General features: G+C 48.9%; 1 protein-coding gene across 5 annotated transcripts in view; it reads left to right on the forward strand.

The window, feature by feature from the left end:
* The window catches only part of mol (dual oxidase maturation factor 1 mol), a 76,300-nt gene that overhangs the window by 46,160 nt on the left and 9,837 nt on the right, over positions 1 to 20,303 (forward strand). For 4 of the 5 annotated variants that reach the window (XM_069333934.1, XM_069333933.1, XM_045754148.2 and 1 more), the window contains exons 2-3: positions 13,203 to 13,404; positions 14,681 to 14,738. In XM_069333934.1, coding sequence (XP_069190035.1) covers positions 13,240 to 13,404; positions 14,681 to 14,738 — 223 coding nt within the window. In that variant the 5' untranslated portion in view covers positions 13,203 to 13,239. Of the gene's footprint in view, positions 1 to 2,081; positions 2,405 to 13,202; positions 13,405 to 14,680; positions 14,739 to 20,303 lie in introns of those variants that run through there. The other variant, XM_069333935.1, reaches the window with a different exon arrangement.

Here is a 20,303-nt window from a genome sequence, read left to right on the forward strand (position 1 = left end):
TGCTTGCTCCTAGCAGACTAATTTCCACACTGTGTGTACATAACCAGAGAGTCGTGTTTACATTTGCCAGCTGACTGCAAGTCGGCCTTGTTACTTATACCTCTCATTAAAACGAGTAATACTTGGACAAACTCGAGCCCCTCTTCGTCTCCTTAGAAGACTTGGAGGTCTATGGAGCGCGGCTACCTGTCTTAGGTAGCCTAAGCTACTCTATCCCTTTGAGGTGTATTTCTTTCTTATCTCAATAAACATACTTGAACTTGAACTACCTGTGTTTGTGGTACGTGTGGTGTCTGTATCCTTGCTTGTGTACACTGTTTGGGCGAAGGAGAACACTTCTTCATTGTTTATTTAGGACAGTTTGTTCTTAATATATATGTATAGACTAGGCTACATAACTAACCTTTTGCTAGTGGCAGTTTTCCCTCTCGCTGGTGCTTTTTATCAGTATTTTTCACCAGTAACTTCTAATCCAACCACTATTCTAACTATCACTAACAGCACCACCACAACGCTAACTTATGTCGCCAGCTCACTACCTGCAACTTTTCATACTCTCATCACAATCGCTACCACCACCATCCCCCTACCATCCCCCTCGGCAATTCACGGGTTCAGGTCACTATTACCTGACTGCAGCACTTATCTCTAGAGACGCTGCGGTGACCCCTGGCCTGACCTCTGGCCTGACCCCTGGCCTGACCTCTGGCCTGACCTCACACTCTAGCCACCCCTACGGGAGCTGATCCTCGTCTGTCTTGCTCCAGCTCTTGAGCCATTAAGACTTCAAACATCGCTGCTAACTGCCAGGGTTGTGCGTGGCGGTTAGATTCTTGTTCGGCGATAGATTCATATTTTCCTTATTTGTCACGGCTATATTGCGGCTGTTACCTCGAGTTCGTTGTTCGGCAGCGCTGGTGCAAGACCGTAAACAAGTGCCCCTCGAGGACAAGCTCGGGTTACGAAGCAAACAACGTTGATGCCGTGGTCAACAGTGCCTTTAAAATATGATTCATGCTATATCTGCGCCTTAATCTTCCGCATTAGCTCCGGACCTCCCTGTATGTATAATATGTTACATATTATAGTTATTCTTATGTGTTGATTTGACGTTTGGGGCGTTGCTCTTCCGGTGGAGTTATACGTTGTTTACAGTTAGTTAAGGCTGGGATGAGGAGGTTCTGGCCCTTGGAAGTTTGTTGTTGGTTGATGAGTGGCAGGGACAAGCCAGGTGGTATAAGCCCAGATCACGGGTATATGTCCCTTCACAGTTTACAGTGCTCTGTGGGCCACCACCTCTTACAACCTGTGGTCACAGATGAACTCTGCTGAACGGAGTAGTAACAGAGGGATTATCGCAATAATATGTTGACAGGCTGCCATACAGTACTTCACAAAATACATCTACAGAGCTATATTCCTTTATGAATATATTATATATATATATATATATATATATATATATATATATATATATATATATATATATATATATATATATATATATATATATCTCTCTCTCTCTCTCTCTCTCTCTCTCTCTCTCTCTCTCTCTCTCTCTCTCTCTCTCTCTCTCTCACATCGGCAGTTCTCATCAAACCTGGGGCTAATCCATTGATTTCGTGATTATTTTCCTATCTCGTCACCCCCCTCTACAGAACAAAAAAAAGTCCCAAGGTTTGGAGGTGGGCGGAGCATAGAGAGGTGGGCGGGAGGAGAGCGAGAGGGTGGGTCCAGAGGTGGGCCACCTGACCAGTCCTCCCCACCGGTGATACATGGACACACACACACACTCAACGCACCTTTTCCCACAAGAGCTGTGATATTAACGAGTACCAAGTGCGAATTACCATGTGATCAACAGTATAGCGCTCAACGATTTTAAGTGTGGATATATATATTTTTTAAATTGAAATATGCTTTTTGTCTCAGGTATATAATCTCTTTTGTGGGAGACATATTCCTTGTCGTACAAGTAGAGGGTATAGGTCCGTCCCTTTGGTCAGCTGGGCAAACTCCGGCACTTACCTAGTTGTGCTTGCAGGGGGTTGAGCTCTAGCTCTTTGGTCCGGTCAGTGGTCAGCTGTGCTCCTGCTGTGGCGGGCGGCGATGCTCACGCATTATGGTTGTGTCTACTGCTCGCCTGACGAATGTATCGGGCCGCGTGGGCCACGCTACGATATCACCTGCACCAAGCGAGGCTGATGTCACAAGTGGTAGATTGTGAGTGTGAAAGCATATGAGAGTAGCGGGAGCAGTGCTACAAGGAGTGGAAGTAACGGCAGCAGTGCTACAAGAGGGAGTGAGAGTAACGGGAGCAGTGCTACACCAACGAGTGAGAGTAACAACGTACGTCAGACCAGGCCTGGTGTAACAGGAGGCCCCTTAGGAACGCCAGCCAACAGTAAGTACTACAGGCTGTCAGCGCCTTGAGTGCTTGCTGTATCTGCCCAACAGGACACAGGTGAGGGAGGGGGGACATTACCAACACTGTTTACTGTTAATTGACTGATAAAGATTAAGCCACCCAAAAGAGGGCACGGGCATGAATAGCCCCGTAAGTGGAGGCCCTTTGGAGCCATTACCAGTACCTGGTACTGTTCACTGTGTGTCTCTCACTGGTGTATATAGTCACAGTTCAGGAGCTACGGTGTAACCAGGGAGTTATTAACATGTTGATCAACGGAGAACCAGTGTACGAATTCTCAGTTGATGTGTTGACACCGGCGCGTGCTTTGTTGATGAGTCATGATGTAAGGAGGGAGAGAGTAATGCCTTTCTCTTGACTGCCATTAATGTCCACCAGGGTCAGTCATGATGACCCGACTGGTGCGTGGACATCCACACTGCGTTATCTACGCCACCAGTCACATGGTCAACACGCTAACAACAACAGCAACACTAATTTGCTAATTACAGAGCAGCTCTAGAGACACCGTTGAAGAATTCACACACACACGCACACACACACAGGGGGGCCTGGTAGCCTGGTGGATAGCGCGCAGGACACTTAATTCTGTGGCGCGGATTCGATTCCCGCACCAGTCAGAAACAAATGGGCAGAGTTTCTTTAACTCTATGTCCCTGTTACCTATCAGTAAATAGGTACCTGGGAGTTAGTCACCTGTCACGGGCTGCTTCCTGGGGGGGGGGGTGTGGAGGAAAAAAAAAGTAGTTAGTAAACAGTTGATTGATAGTTAAGAGGCGGGCCGAAAGAGCAAAGCTCAACCCCCGGAAACACAACTAGGTGAATACACACACACACACACACACACACACACACACACACACACACACACACACACACACACACACACACACGTAGTAACGATGGCTGAGCATCACGTGACAAGGGCTGCTACACAAACCACACACTGTTATCCTCCACAACTTACACATTGACTATGACGCTCCCATTTTTAGGCTAAAACACAATATTCTGAAAATGGTAACCCGACTTCTCTATTGAAGGTCAAGCCCCCCCCCCACCACCAAAATGGATTATTATAACTGTATCTGAACTCAATATGTCGGTCGTATTGTCGACCAAGAAGCAACAACGACGCTGCTCTGACTTAATCCAAGGACTCCTTCATCCAAGGACTCCTTCGTCCTTGGATTAAGTGGGTCCAAGTCCAAGTCCAGAGGGTTCATGGGGCCCTCTGGACTTGGTTCCCAGTGTCTACAGACAGTCCAGCACGTCCTCCTAAGTTTTCACAAGGTCAAGAAAACGGTCAATTTAAAGTGTTCTAACCTACCTAGAGGACCCAAAACAGAAAACGGGACAGTACGTCACTTTCGTCAGTCACTTCTATTTTCTAGTACGACAATTATTGGCCTTAGGTAACGCATGCGAGCGAAATGCGCCGCTCTTTAGTAAGAGGACAGGTTGGGCAGTAGGTGGTAGTTGGTGTTGTTTAATTAAGATTCAGCTACTGGGAACAAAAAGTTGCAAGTAGCACGGGCTATGGTGAGCCCGTAGTGGACTTACCTGGCACAGGAGCGGGGCTGTAACTTGAGGTGATGGTGTATTATGGAGCTTATTACTCCTCTACATCACTACAATGTCTACAATGGTACACTACTACAATGGAGGTCTACAATGATACACTACTTTATATGTCTTTTTTTTCACGGGCTCGCCATAGCCCGTGCTACTTCAAACTTTTCGTTCAGAGTAACTATCAAATCTAAAACAACAATATATGTCTTTTTTCCTACCAGTACTATCTGTGAATACAAGTTATGAGACACTATAGAATCCTGACACTTGACCAGACCACACACTAGAAGGTGAAGGGACGACGACATTTCGGTCCGTCCTGGACCATTCTCAAGTCGATTGTGACCTGTAGATTGACCTGACACTGTTGACCAGACCACACACTAGAAGGTGAAGGGACGACGACATTTCGGTCCGTCCTGGACCATTCTCAAGTCGATTGTGACCTGTAGATTGACCTGATACTGTTGACCAGACCACACACTAGAAGGTGAAGGGACGACGACATTTCGGTCCGTCCTGAACCATTCTCAAGTCGATTGTGACCTGTCGATTGACCTGACACTGTTTCTGGGGCTGGAGGGAGCAGCTGAGGCATCACGTCTGCAGCATAGCAACTGTGTCTGCGTGTCAGTATGAAGGGCAGCAATTTATACGTGCAAACCACTTACACCAACTCCTGCCTGGTGATAAAAATAACCCAGCAGCGGAAGAAGCTTAACCGGTGAGCGAAAATTGTGAGAATACATCGTCTGGCGCTACTCGATAATTAATGAACTGCACACAAAAGTGATTGATGGTCCGTGAATAGCGAAGGGGTGGGGGGGGGGACGGGTCAACAGAGCAAGCTAAGCCTTAAGCTTCCTGGATAATTGCTGAAACAGTGGTAGATAACATGGCTTCCAGGAGGTGAGGAAGCTTCGGTGCTGGAGACATATCCCCCAGTAGGAGAGTTCTGCCGTGTTCTGTGTATGGCGAGAGTTGCGGGATCTTCACTCAATAACCGGTCGAGGCTCTTGAGTGAACATCCTTGGAGAGGGTGGGGGGGGGGGGGGGGGTTACTTCGCAAACAACATATCTGAGGAAGCTGCAGCTTCTTCAGGTCGAGCTGAGGACGACGCAGCTATAAGGTTCCGGTCAAGATATGGATCAAGCTGAGGTATCCTGCAGGTCGCAGACTCCGGTCAAAGAGTTGGCGGCGGTCAAAGAGTTGGCGGCATCTTACCCAACGTCACTATTCGACCTTGTGTCATGTTTTCCTCCTCCACCACTATCACCACCATCGCCAGCTTCCTCCTCCACCACTATCACCACCATCGCCAGCTTCCTCCTCCACCACTATCACCACCATCGCCAGCTTCCTCCTCCACCACTATCACCACCATCGCCAGCTTCCTCCTCCACCACTATCACCACCATCGCCAGCTTCCTCCTCCACCACCACTACCACCACCGCCGCTAGACTGCGTTCCGCTGGGCTGCCGAAGGAATACATGTGTACCACTAACATGCTCCGTCACAACGGAATCTTATAAAAACAGCTGTTCCGTTTTTTTTAAGGACTGAGCTCCCCAGCATGGACATGATTGCCGCTCTCGGCGCTGGCACCACAACAGTAGTTACGGGTCAACCTGGCACCACAACAGTAGTTACGGGTCAACCTGGCACCACAAGAGAGTAGTTACGGGTCAACCTGGCACCACAACAGTAGTTACGGGTCAACCTGGCACCACAAGAGTAGCTACGGGTCAACCTGGCACCACAAGAGTAGTTACGGGTCAACCTGGCACCACAACAGTAGTTACGGGTCAACCTGGCACCACAACAGTAGTTACGGGTCAACCTGGCACCACAATAGTCCTTATCTCAAGCACTTCGCTCTCAGCATCCACTGTATGTCTGGAGATGTTGCAAGGAGCATGGTCGAGACGTTAGACGGCATCAAAACTCACCCTTAAGTCCGTAACTCCCAAGGCGCTAGTGCTCCCATTTTCTTTGTCACACGGTCCGCGCGGTTACATAAACAGTACCCTTGACAAATACAGAGTTGTGTTAGTACATTCTCTGGAGGGTGGTGTTGACACCGCTGCCATCACAGGTGTATGGGGGGACAAGGAATTTAAAAGCTGTGAGACTCTATATATGTTTGGAATCAACCAATCCTTCATCGGGAGCTTGCAGTCGCCCTTTGTAAACTAGTATTTACTTTTGCGCGCGAGAGCACACACATAGCTCAACCCTCGCAAGCACAACTGGGTGAGTACACACACACACACACACACACATACACACACACACACACACACACATATACACACACACACACACATACACACACACACACACACACACACACACACACACACACACACACACACACACACACACACAGTCTCTGGGCTATTACATTCGACCGCCAGTGACTGATTAACTTGCCAGATTCTGGACCTTGGGGATTACCAAGGTCACTTCCCACAATGGAACGCAAGCGTAGGCAGTTTTGACCGAAGATGGTTACTGATATCTTGTTGAGGGTCAGGTGTATACCCAGGAGGTGGTGTTGGGGGGTCAGGTGTATACCCAGGAGGTGGTGTTGGGGGGTTAGGTGTATACCCAGGAGGTGGTGTTGGGGGGTCAGGTGTATACCCAGGAGGTGGTGTTGGGGGGTTAGGTGTATACCCAGGAGGTGGTGTTGGGGGGTCAGGTGTATACCCAGGAGGTGGTGTTGGGGGGTCAGGTGTATACCCAGGAGGTGGTGTTGGGGGGTTAGGTGTATACCCAGGAGGTGGTGTTGGGGGGTTAGGTGTATACCCAGGAGGTGGTGTTGGGGTCAGGTGTATACCCAGGAGGTGGTGTTGGGGGGTTAGGTGTATACCCAGGAGGTGGTGTTGGGGTCAGGTGTATACCCAGGAGGTGGTGTTGGGGGTTAGGTGTATACCCAGGAGGTGGTGTTGGGGGGTCAGGTGTATTCCCAGGAGGTGGTGTCGGGGGGTCAGGTGTATACCCAGGAGGTGGTGTTGGGGGTCAGGTGTATACCCAGGAGGTGGTGTTGGGGGGTTAGGTGTATACCCAGGAGGTGGTGTTGGGGGGTCAGGTGTATACCCAGGAGGTGGTGTTGGGGGTCAGGTGTATACCCAGGAGGTGGTGTTGGGGGGTTAGGTGTATACCCAGGAGGTGGTGTTGGGGGGTTAGGTGTATACCCAGGAGGTGGTGTTGGGGGTCAGGTGTATACCCAGGAGGTGGTGTTGGGGGGTTAGGTGTATTCCCAGGAGGTGGTGTTGGGGGTCAGGTGTATACCCAGGAGGTGGTGTTGGGGGGTTAGGTGTATTCCCAGGAGGTGGTGTTGGGGGTCAGGTGTATACCCAGGAGGTGGTGTTGGGGGGTTAGGTGTATTCCCAGGAGGTGGTGTTGGGGGGTTAGGTGTATTCCCAGGAGGTGGTGTTGGGGGTCAGGTGTATACCCAGGATGTGGTGTTGGGGGGTCAGGTGTATTCCCAGGAGGTGGTGTTGGGGGTCAGGTGTATACCCAGGAGGTGGTGTTGGGGGGTCAGGTGTATACCCAGGAGGTGGTGTTGGGGGGTTAGGTGTATACCCAGGAGGTGGTGTTGGGGGTCAGGTGTATACCCAGGAGGTGGTGTTGGGGGTCAGGTGTATACCCAGGAGGTGGTGTTGGGGGTCAGGTGTATACCCAGGAGGTGGTGTTGGGGGGTTAGGTGTATACCCAGGAGGTGGTGTTGGGGGTCAGGTGTATACCTCCATGAAGTGGTGCTGGGGGTCAGGTCCATCAGTCACAAGACACTATTCAGTTTCTGGTTGTCGGTCTGGAGTGGCCTCTCCAGGGGTGCAAATCAAGCGTAGGTTGATACGGTGGAGAGAAGCTGTTACCCATGCAGCAGGTCCTCCCCTCCCATCCCCCCACCTCCAAAAGTCTCCAATGGAAAGGCAAACGTCCCTTCCTAGGGGTATATATATATATATACACCTGACTCCCAACAGTACCACCCAAGAAGTGGTGTTGGGGGTCAGGTGTACCCCAGGAGAGAGTGCTGGGGTGACCACTGAGGGGTACATTAGGAGTCCCACCACCACCACCACTACCACTACCACCACCCGGGCAGAAGGTCACCACTACCCCTCAACTTGACAACCTTCACTTGCGGGAATTCCAGTCTCGACCAGCTTCACTCTTGTTGGTTCGAGTTTCCTTCCTCGTGGTAACACTGATAACTGTAACGACTACCCCTAACAACTATAACAATTACCCGTAACAACTATAACAATTACCCGTAACAACTATAACAATTACCCGTAACAACTATAACAATTACCCCCTAACAACTATAATAATTACCCCCTAACAACTATAACAATTACCCCCTAACAACTATAACAATTACCCCCTAACAACTATAACAATTACCCCCTAACAACTATAACAATTACCCCCTAACAACTATAACAATTACCCCCTAACAACTATAATAATTACCCCCTAATAACTATAACAATTACCTCTAACAACTATAACAATTACCCCCTAACAACTATAACAATTATCCCTAATAACTATAACGACTACCTTAATAACTATAACAATTACCCCTAACAACTCTAACAACTATCCCAATAACCTTAACGACTGCCCTAACAACCCTATTATCCCGAAACACACAATAACACATTACAATAACAAATGATGTCAAGACGAAGAATTCCTGACACTAACAACACGCAAGTAATCGAGTTTAATTAACCAAAACAAACAAGCGTTAAACCACTGAATGCTCGTTAACCGCGGAACTGAGGTAAAACAACTACTCACTCACTGCCAACAAACGATAATCGCCTCTATGACCCCGGAAAGCAAGGCTCAAGTGTCGTCCTAAGGAGGCGATTTCATGTTCGGTCAGTGAGTCTGCTAAACGTGTATTTTTGTTAAGACTATGGCGCGAAATTCCTGAGAGCTGAATGTGGAAGCGGGGAGTGGGGGGATGGAGAGGGGGGGTATTGTTGGGGGTGGAAAGGGAGAGAGGGGATGGGAGGGGTGGAAGGGAAGGGGGGGGGTAAGGTAGGGAAGGGATGGAGAGGTATTATAGGCGTTTCACGAGATGAAATGGAAATCGTGAGAATCAGTGAATAAGTCTTCATTGTACGAGATTCACAGTCTGTAATATTTTCATTAAATTCAAACCTATTGAGTATCACCATACACATGGAACATCATGTTTCATCAACGTCAACATGAAAGCTTGGCCCGTGACGTCACACAACGTCAACATGTTACGCTTGGCCCGTGACGTCACGGGCCAAGCGTAACATGAAGATCATTATTAACGTAAACACGAAGACTTTGACCGTGACGTAGCATATTGCGTGACGTGTGGAGACGGTGATCATTTGGAAGCCTTGACCATAACAGCACATTATAATACACCAACACACTCTCATTGACCTCTTACGGGCTATTCATGCCCGTGCCACCTCTTGGGTGGCTTAATCTTTATCTTTATCATCTCATTGACCGCATATGTAAACAAAAGGAAACTCGGGATGCATCTTTACGCGAATTTGCTAATCTCATAATCCGCAGGATATAAGTGTTAACACAATGGTTGATAACAGGTTACGGGCTATTCATGCCCGTGCCACCTCTTGGGTGGCTTAATCTTTATCAATCTTTGATAACAGGATCGAAGACATCTCCCGTCACGCAGGGTGCAGTCGCACCTCCACAGATCTCCAGTATCAGCTCTTGATACTGGTAATGGCTCAAAAGGGCCACCACTTACGGGCTATTCATGCCCGTGCCACCTTTTGGGGGTGGCTTAATCTTCATCAATCAATCGGTTGATAACATATAATTATATGTGCTCTTGGGAAGATGATGGGAGAATTGCCAATCAGACGTTGTTTTAGATTCAGTTATTCAGAACAAAACGTTCAAAGTAGCACGGGTTATGGTGAGCCCATAATCGCCACTCAGACGCAGGTGAAAATCCAATTTGATACGAGCTTCAAGCCACCTTTCGAAGACATCTAACGGATGGCCAGCTCTGTCCGTGTCTAGGCAGCTGTACTTGAGAACTGAATCCGTCACTAGAGAACTGAATCCGTCACTAGGAACCTGTATCCGTCACTAGAGAACTGAATCCGTCACTAGGAAGTTGTATCCGTCACTAGAGAACTGAATCCGTCACTAGGAACCTGTATCCGTCACTAGAGAACTGAATCCGTCACTAGGAACCTGTATCCGTCACTAGAGAACTGAATCCGTCACTAGGAACCTGTATCCGTCACTAGAGATCTGAATCCGTCACTTGGAACCTGTATCCGTCACTAGAGAACTGAATCCGTCACTAGGAACCTGAATCCGTCACTAGGAAGTTGTATCCGTCACTAGAGAACTGAATCCGTCACTAGGAACCTGAATCCGTCACTAGGAAGTTGTATCCGTCACTAGAGAACTGAATCCGTCACTAGGAACCTGTATCTGTCACTAGAGAACTGAATCCGTCACTAGGAACCTGTATCTGTCACTAGAGAACTGAATCCGTCACTAGGAACCTGTATCCGTCACTAGGAACCTGTATCCGTCACTAGGAACCTGTATCCGTCACTAGGAACCTGTATCCGTCACTAAGGATGGCTAGGCGTCAGACTCGCATCGTCGTAGGCTCATGATAATGCTATATTATCTTAATGTAAGATAAGTCTAAGTCAATCTGTCTTGTGAAATGTGACGAGATGTGTAGAATTAAATCTAAAATTACAAAGTAACAATCTAAAATTGATACAAAGTAACCTAAATACTAATCCAGAAATAGTCTCAAGAGTTGAGACTATTGGGCAACAAAAATTTACCAGAACAAAATGCGACATATGATACGCACTAAAAAGAAAATATATCTCCCTCCATAACTCTAAATATATACAATGACAAACGTCAGTATTTATTGGAAGCAAACCTTAACGTGGACGCAGCCTAGTACAGAATATTTCCATCAAAGTGTTAATTCTATTATAACTATATCAAGGAATTAATTTGATTAAAGCCTATGATAAGAAAAGCGCACGGAACAGTTAGTACATACTCTCTAAATCGGTGAAAACTTGCACTTGGTGAAGGTAGAATATGGCCACCATGTCCCCACCTGCTTGTGTCTGGGGCCAGATTCACGAAAGCACTTACGCAAGCACTTACGAACCTGTACATCTTTTCTCAATCTTTGTCGGCTTTGTTTCCAATTATTAAACAGTTAATGAGCTCCGAAGCACCAGGAGGCTGTTTATAACAATAACAACAGTTGAATGGGAAGTTTTCATGCTTGCAAACTGTTTAATAAATGTAACAAAAGCCGTCAAAGATTGAGGAAAGATGTACACGTTCGTAAGTGCTTGCGTAAGTGCTTTCGTGAATCTGGCCCCTGGAGTATAACCATGGCCTCCCTCCCCCGGGGCTTGTAAACACCCAGCTGGTTCACACATATCCCGTCAAAATGAGTACTTAACATGCTCTTGCCGAGACCTGTCTCAAGGAGAAAATCAAAACAAGAAGGAATTGCACGCTCTCCCATATCCGGCCTTCAAAAATACCTCAGACCCCCCTTAATTAATTGCCATTTTTTGTTGTTAGTGTCTTTGGCGCGCATGTGAATCTAGTTGTGGGACTTTGCGGTTCTTAGTAGGGATTTGTGTGGCAAGAGAGTGTGATAGTTGCAACAACTCCAATTATTCGCGCGGACGGAAACAGTAAGAATATGGAACAAGTTTTTTTTAGTGTTGCGTGCACTCACCCACTGTCTGTCTGTCTGTCTGTCTGTCTGTCTGTCTGTCTGTCTGTCTGTCTGTCTGTCTGTCTGTCTGTCTGTCTGTCTGTCTGTCTGTCTGTCTGTCTGTCTGTCTGTCTGTCTGTCTCTCCAGCAGCGAGGTGCTGTTATTACTGCTGTTACTACTGGCACCTTACGTAACCAGGCCACGCGGCTGGCACCGGACCGTGGGGTGCCACAGTCATGCCATCAGCCAACCGTGGCCACTCGGCAAGGACAGACAGGCGCTCCACACGAGACGAGTGTAAGATGCCTGGTGAGGTATATATATACCCTGCAAACACATTTGGGCAAACACACTCTATACACACACGCGCGCACACACACACACACACACACACACACACACACACACACACACACACACACACACACACACACACACACACACACACACACACACACACCTATTCTGATAGAACCCAATAGGCTCAGGAATCTGTACACCTGTTGATTGACGGTTGAGAGGCGAGTCCAAAGAGCCAGAGCTCAACCCCCGCAAGCACAACTAGGTGAGTACAACTAGGTGAGTACACACACACACACACTGGAAGACAGAAGAGTAAGGGGGGACATGATCACAACCTACAAAATCCTCACGGGAATCGACCGGATAAACAAGGATGAACTATTCAACACTGGAGGGACGCGAACAACGGGACACAGGTGGAAACTGAGTACCCAAATGAGCCAAAAAGACATAATTTTTTTTAGTGTTAGAGTAGTTAATAAATGGAATGCATTAGGAAGTGATGTGGTGGAGGTTGACTTCATACACAGTTTTAAGTGTAGATATGATAAGAGCCCAGTAGGCTCAGGAACCTGTACACCTGTTGATTGACAGCTAAGAGGCGGGACCAGAGAGCTGAAGCTCAACTCCCCGTACACACACACATCTCTCTCTGTGTTCATGTGTCTCTTCTCTTGACATGTTTGCCAGTAAATAAGAGCATGTGTGAAGACCTGCAGCATCACGGGGGCTCACCATAGCCCGTGCTACTTAGACATTTCGTTCTGAGTAGCTAAATCTAAAACAACAACAACAACAAGACCTACAGCAAGCCTGTTGGCGCCACTGTCTCTGGGCTCGATTTTGGCTTATGTGATTTGTCCAGATTTATGTCGATATATTTATGTAGTTTGTGTTATGTAGTATGTATCTGATTGTCTCTCTCTCGTGCGCGCGCTCCTCTACTTCCCACTCCCTCCAATAATACAAAATATCGAGTTACAGCCCCGCTCCTGTGCCAGGTAAGTCCAATACGGGCTCACCATAGCCCGTGCTAAAGTGAACACGAATCTAGAACAAAATATGTGACTAAGGTGAGATCACCCTGCTAACCCCACCTTCCTCTCTCTCTCTCTCACCAACAGAAACGTACCCGGGTGCGGGAAAAAGGTTGAGCACAGGATGAGAGGCTGGTTCGACGCCTTCCGGACAGAGGGCGGCCCTACACTCTACGCTTACAGCAACCGTACGAGTGTCACCGGCGATGTCCCCACCATCACCATCTGCCTCCTCTTCCTCACCATCTTCATCGCCTTCGTCATCATCTTCCCTGGAGTCAGAAAAGAGGTCAGTTGACAGAGAGCTTGATATAGTATGTGGCGCGGGTTCGATTCCCGTACGAGGCAGAAGCAAATGGGCAAAGTTTCTTTAACCCTGAATGCCTCTGTTACCTAGCAGTAAATAGGTACCTGGGAGTTAGTCAGCTGTTACGGGCTGCTTCCTGGTGTGTGTGTGTGTGTGTGTGTGTGTGTGTGTGTGTGTGTGTGTGTGTGTGTGTGTGTGTGTGTGTGTGTGTGTGTGTGTGTGTGTGTGTGTGTATGTGTGTAATTACCTAAGTGTAGTTACAGGATGAGAGCTACGCTCGTGGTGTCCCGTCTTCCCACTACTCTTTGTCGTATAACGCTTGTGTGTGTGTGTGTGTGTGTGTGTGTGTGTGTGTGTGTGTGTGTGTGTGTGTGTGTGTGTGTGTGTGTGTGTGAGTGTGAAAAAGGAAGAAAGCAGTGTTTAAGGAGAAAGCCGTATTTAATATGATTTCTTTATTTCCCAGCTAATGTTTTCCAATAATGTTTGAGGCTTGTCTTAACACTGAGTGGCCTGGTGAGTGTGTCGGGGTGCTTGCTGGCTACACTACCACACCCACACTGTACACACACTACCACCTAACAGTGTTAACACTCTCTATATGTCTTGTCACAATGCAGTATATTTAGTATGCTTGCATATACAAAATGTCTTCATAGCCACATAATTAGCATACTCACAGGATTATTATACAACATAATATCCTTAAATCTAGGTCAACAGTATACCAACATACCGTATATCATTATCATACCCATATACCGATATAATGAGCATACCCACATGGACAGTATAACCACATACCCACGTAATGAGCATACCCATATGGACAGTATAACCACATACCCACATGGGCAGTATAACCACATACCCACGTAATGAGAACTCACACACATCCAGAATGCCCACATACCAAGACATAGCCACAAAGTCGGCTTTATAATACCCAGACTGCCGACTTGGTGGGGTGTTATAATGACCGTATATGACTTATATGACACCTTCATATAAGGTCAGGAGGCCTTATATATATATATATATATATATATATATATATATATATATATATATATCAGGAGGCCTGGTCGACGACCGGGCCGCGGGGACGCTAAGCCCCTGAAGCACCTCAAGGTAAGGTGCTTATATGACACCTTCTCTCCCTACGTTCCTTGCTCCCTCCCCTCCACCCATTCCTTCCGTCCCGCCGCACCCACTGGAAGCAGCTGTGTACTAAGAAGTGTTCTGTGTCTCCCCCCTACAGAAGTTCTCTACGCTCTGCACAGTGACGCTGAGCTTGCTGGTGGGCATCGTCATCTGCAGTAAGTATTGACCCACATTGTTTACCATCAGTTTTTTTTTGAGATATATACAAGAGTTGTTACATTCTTGTACAGCCACTAGTACACGTAGCGTTTCGGGCAAGTCCTTAATCCTATGGTCCCTGGAATACGATCCCCTGCCGCGAAGAATCGTTTTTTCATCCAAGTACACATTTTACTGTTGCGTTAAACAGAGGCTACAGTTAAGGAATTGCGCCTAGTAAATCCTCCCCGGCCAGGATACGAACCCATGACATAGCGCTCGCGGAACGCCAGGCGAGTGTCTTACCACTACACCACGGAGACTGTAAAGTCTCCGTGGTGTAGTGGTCTCACTCAGTCTCACTCTGAGTCTCACTCAGTTTGTGTGAGTGCGATCAGAGGATACCTGACCAACCAGGAGGATACCTGATCAACCAGGCTGTGGCTCATACGTCAGGCTGCGAGCAGCCGCGTCCAACAGCCTGGTTAATCAGTCCAGCAATCAGGAGGCCTGGTTGACGACCGGGCCACGGGGACGCTAAGCCCCGGAAGCACCTCAAGGTAACCTCAAGGAGTGTAGTCGTGGCGGGCTGCTTCACGTGGAGAGGCGCGGAGGCCGGTTAGATTCACGAAGAAGTTACGCAAACACTTACGAACCTGTACATCTTTTCTCAATCTTTGGCGGCTTTGTTTACAATTATTTAACAGTTAATGAGCTCCGAAGCACCAGGAGGCTCTTTATTACAATTTAACAGTTGATTGGCAAGTTTCCATACTTATAAATTGCTTAATAAATGTAACCAAAGCCGTCAAAGATTGAGGAAAGATGTACAGGTTCGTAAGTACTTGCGTAACTGCTTCGTGAATCTGGTCCCAGGGCTGCTCAAGCACCTTCAAGCTGGAAGAAAGCTTGCGCCTATAGTATCTGTTTTCTTTGCCTTTCTGGTTGAAACTCGTGGATTGGATTTTAACACTTACGCGTTTTATTGTTGTATATCCTCATTTACTAGACATAAATGATGAACAAATCCACAAGGGCTGTGACGAGGATTCGAACCTGCGTCCGGGAGCATCCCAGACACTGCCTTAATCGATGTAAATGATATTTGGGTAAGGCAAGAGTTCTTAGATAATGTAAATATTGTAGGAGGTAAATCTCATGGGGAAAAGTAACAGGCTAAGGAGAAGTTGGAGGAGAATACCGGAGTGGGAGAGGGGGTGGGATTCGAGGCTCCAGTACTACTCAGAGAACCTTTACAAAACTATAAAATATTCCAAAATGGCGCCGAGTGGAAAGGTAGATCTAGTACAGCAGGGAAGCTTAGACAAGACGCTGGCGTGCAGCCTTAAGTCCCGACAAGTGTTGCTTCTGTCAAGCTGGCTGCCACCCTCCGCCAGGCTGCCACCCTCCCTCCGCCAGGCTGCCACCTTCCGCCAGGCTGCCTGCTCTACGTGAGGACCTCCACGTCGCCTCTCCCAAGCCTTCTACACACTTTCTCCTGAAGTTTTCCCGTAGAAGCGAGACCCTTCCCTAGTCCCTGGCCCACACTGGCCATCGCATTCAGGTGAAGGATTTCTTCAATATAGGACCTGAATATCTCATTGGCGGGGCGAGTACGACGGGCTCACCATAGCCCGTGCTGCTTGGAACTTTGGGTTCCCAGTACCTGAATCTTAACATAACAAACGACATCCTTGGCGGCCATTAGCTCCTTCAGATCGTATCCAGTAGAAGCCGTGTTGGAAGATTCCCAACCGCCCTGATCACCTTGGTGCTAACGAGACAACCCGTCGTCTTAACAACGTCGCATTTTGACGTATATTCTCCCTTAGGCCAAGAATTGTCGCACTAGAAAATGTTAGCGCCTCGCGAGATTGACATACTGTCCCGTTTTCTGTTTTGGGGTCCTCTGGTTGTTTAGGATAAGGGCATTGTCGTACGATAGTTTCTTGACGTTGAGAAATCTTAGCAGGACGGGCTGAACGAGAACTGGTAATTTGATAATATTACCTCTATGTATATAGGAAGCTGCTACTGCGTCCGACCCCGTGTAGCACGGGCTATGGTGAGCCCGTAAACCCCCCCCCCCCCAACTATAGGCTCCGGTGTGCCTATCTGCCGAGGCCAGCCTATCAGCGCACACACACAGCCAGCGCGCGTGGGGAGGCCCACGGTGGTACGGGTCACCCTTCGCTGTTTCACTTTCATTTTCTTCCGGAAACGCTGGTGAAGGTTGTGCTCCTGCCTGACGGCGGACACTGGTCCCGCGGCGGCTCCCAGACACTACGGGTCGCGTGGCGCAACCAAAACATTGCATCACCACCACGGAAATACTTAAGAAAAGGGTAGATTGTAATGATTCTATATATATATATATATATATATATATATAATATATATATATATAATATATATATAAATATAAATATATATATATATACATGTGTGAGAGCTGTGTTGCTACTGATTTACAGTAGCCCAGGAAGGACTTATCCCGCACAGGACTCGTGATACGGCTTTAACTTGCAAAAAAAAGAAGGATAAAGGAAAAAAATAATGACTGCTTAGAGCTTAGTGTTGACCCACAGGCCACGCGTCAAGGTTGTGTGGGGGGGGGGGTGAAGGGGGAGGCAGAGTCCTGCAGCAGACGGAGGGAAGAGGCAAGGGGTAGTGGGCAGACGGAGGAAGGAGGCAAGGGGTAGTGTGCAGATGGAGGGAGGAGGCAAGGGGTAGTGGGCAGACGGAGGAGGCAAGGGGTAGTGGGCAGACGGAGGAAGGAGGCAAGGGGTAGTGTGCAGATGGAGGGAGGAGGCAAGGGGTAGTGGGCAGACGGAGGAGGCAAGGGGTAGTGGGCGCCCAACTTCCGCGAGTAAGTAGGTGAGAGTGGTGAGGAGGAGGAGGAGGCGCTGGACCTGTGTGTCAAGGTCCTCCACTCAGGAAGGAAGCAGCAGAGGTAGGGAGGACCCGTGGGGAGCCAGGGAGTGCACACCTCCAGCTGTGGGGGACCTGTACACACACACACACACCGCTCGCTCCCCCACACACCCTTACGCAACCTGTCCACCACGGAGAGTAGGACTAGAAACAATCATAAATGGCGTCTAATATCAGGTATCTTACGGGGGTCCCTGATACCCTTTAAGGCAGAGCCAAGCTGAGGTAATATAGCGGCCCGAGGGCTTCCGGGCTCCCGGCCCCAGGCACTGCGGCCCGGGGGCTTCCGGGCTCCCGACCCCAGGCACTGCGGCCCGAGGGCTTCCGGGTTCCCAACCTCAGGCACTGCGCCCCGAGGGCTTCCGGGCTCCCGGCCCCAGGCACCGCGGCCCGGGGGCTTCCGGGGCTCCCGACCCAGGCACTGTGGCTCGAGGGCTTCCGGGCTCCCGACCCCAGGCACTGCGGCCCGGAAGCCAAGACACTTGGAGTACCCCGCTCTCATCAGCACTATTATCCCCCCCATCTTCCGCCTGCACCTTCCTGCAGGGAATTAGTCTTGTCTCGGGGAGCGAGGCCTTGCCACCACCCACAAAAGGAGCTTGGTGTGTGGGAGAGGGAGGGAGGGAGCCACTTACAGCTGTGGTGTCAGAAACGTCCTTGCACTTGCCGCTCTTACACAACACTCCGGATATATTGGATCGAGAAATACTCTGTAGATGTTTGATAACGAGAACAGGCAGTGATGTTGAGAGTGTGGGTCATCCTTGGTGCAGTGATGTTGAGAGTGTGGGTCATCCTTGGTGCAGTGATGTTGAGAGTGTGGGTCATCCTTGGTGCAGTGATGTTGAGAGTGTGGGTCATCCTTGGTGCAGTGATGTTGAGAGTGTGGGTCATCCTTGGTGCAGTGATGTTGAGAGTGTGGGTCATCCTTGGTGCAGTGATGTTGAGAGTGTGGGTCATCCTTGGTGCAGTGATGTTGAGAGTGTGGGTCATCCTTGGTGCAGTGATGTTGAGAGTGTGGGTCATCCTTGGTGCAGTGATGTTGACAGTGTGGGTCATCCTTGGTGCAGTGATGTTGAGGGTGTGGGTCATCCTTGGTGCAGTGATGTTGAGGGTGTGGGTCATCCTTGGTGCAGTGATGTTGAGAGTGTGGGTCATCCTTGGTGCAGTGATGTTGAGAGTGTGGGTCATCCTTGGTGCAGTGATGTTGAGAGTGTGGGTCATCCTTGGTGCAGTGATGTTGAGAGTGTGGGTCATCCTTGGTGCAGTGATGTTGACAGTGTGGGTCATCCTTGGTGCAGTGATGTTGACAGTGTGGGTCATCCTTGGTGCAGTGATGTTGAGAGTGTGGGTCATCCTTGGTGCAGTGATGTTGAGAGTGTGGGTCATCCTTGGCGCAGTGATGTTGAGAGTGTGGGTCATCCTTGGTGCAGTGATGTTGAGAGTGTGGGTCATCCTTGGTGCAGTGATGTTGAGAGTGTGGGTCATCCTTGGTGCAGTGATGTTGACAGTGTGGGTCATCCTTGGTGCAGTGATGTTGAGAGTGTGGGTCATCCTTGGTGCAGTGATGTTGACAGTGTGGGTCATCCTTGGTGCAGTGATGTTGAGAGTGTGGGTCATCCTTGGTGCAGTGATGTTGAGAGTGTGGGTCATCCTTGGTGCAGTGATGTTGAGAGTGTGGGTCATCCTTGGTGCAGTGATGTTGAGAGTGTGGGTCATCCTTGGTGCAGTGATGTTGAGAGTGTGGGTCATCCTTGGTGCAGTGATGTTGAGAGTGTGGGTCATCCTTGGTGCAGTGATGTTGACAGTGTGGGTCATCCTTGGTGCAGTGATGTTGAGAGTGTGGGTCATCCTTGGTGCAGTGATGTTGAGAGTGTGGGTCATCCTTGGTGCAGTGATGTTGAGAGTGTGGGTCATCCTTGGTGCAGTGATGTTGACAGTGTGGGTCATCCTTGGTGCAGTGATGTTGAGAGTGTGGGTCATCCTTGGTGCAGTGATGTTAACAGTGTGGGTCATCCTTGGTGCAGTGATGTTGACAGTGTGGGTCATCCTTGGTGCAGTGATGTTGAGAGTGTGGGTCATCCTTGGTGCAGTGATGTTGAGAGTGTGGGTCATCCTTGGTGCAGTGATGTTGAGAGTGTGGGTCATCCTTGGTGCAGTGATGTTGAGAGTGTGGGTCATCCTTGGTGCAGTGATGTTGAGAGTGTGGGTCATCCTTGGTGCAGTGATGTTGACAGTGTGGGTCATCCTTGGTGCAGTGATGTTGAGAGTGTGGGTCATCCTTGGTGCAGTGATGTTGACAGTGTGGGTCATCCTTGGTGCAGTGATGTTGAGAGTGTGGGTCATCCTTGGTGCAGTGATGTTGACAGTGTGGGTCATCCTTGGTGCAGTGATGTTGACAGTGTGGGTCATCCTTGGTGCAGTGATGTTGAGAGTGTGGGTCATCCTTGGTGCAGTGATGTTGAGAGTGTGGGTCATCCTTGGTGCAGTGATGTTGAGAGTGTGGGTCATCCTTGGTGCAGTGATGTTGAGAGTGTGGGTCATCCTTGGTGCAGTGATGTTGAGAGTGTGGGTCATCCTTGGTGCAGTGATGTTGAGAGTGTGGGTCATCCTTGGTGCAGTGATGTTGAGAGTGTGGGTCATCCTTG

Source organism: Procambarus clarkii, chromosome 30 (assembly GCF_040958095.1).
Source record: "Procambarus clarkii isolate CNS0578487 chromosome 30, FALCON_Pclarkii_2.0, whole genome shotgun sequence".
Lineage (NCBI taxonomy): Eukaryota > Metazoa > Arthropoda > Malacostraca > Decapoda > Cambaridae > Procambarus > Procambarus clarkii.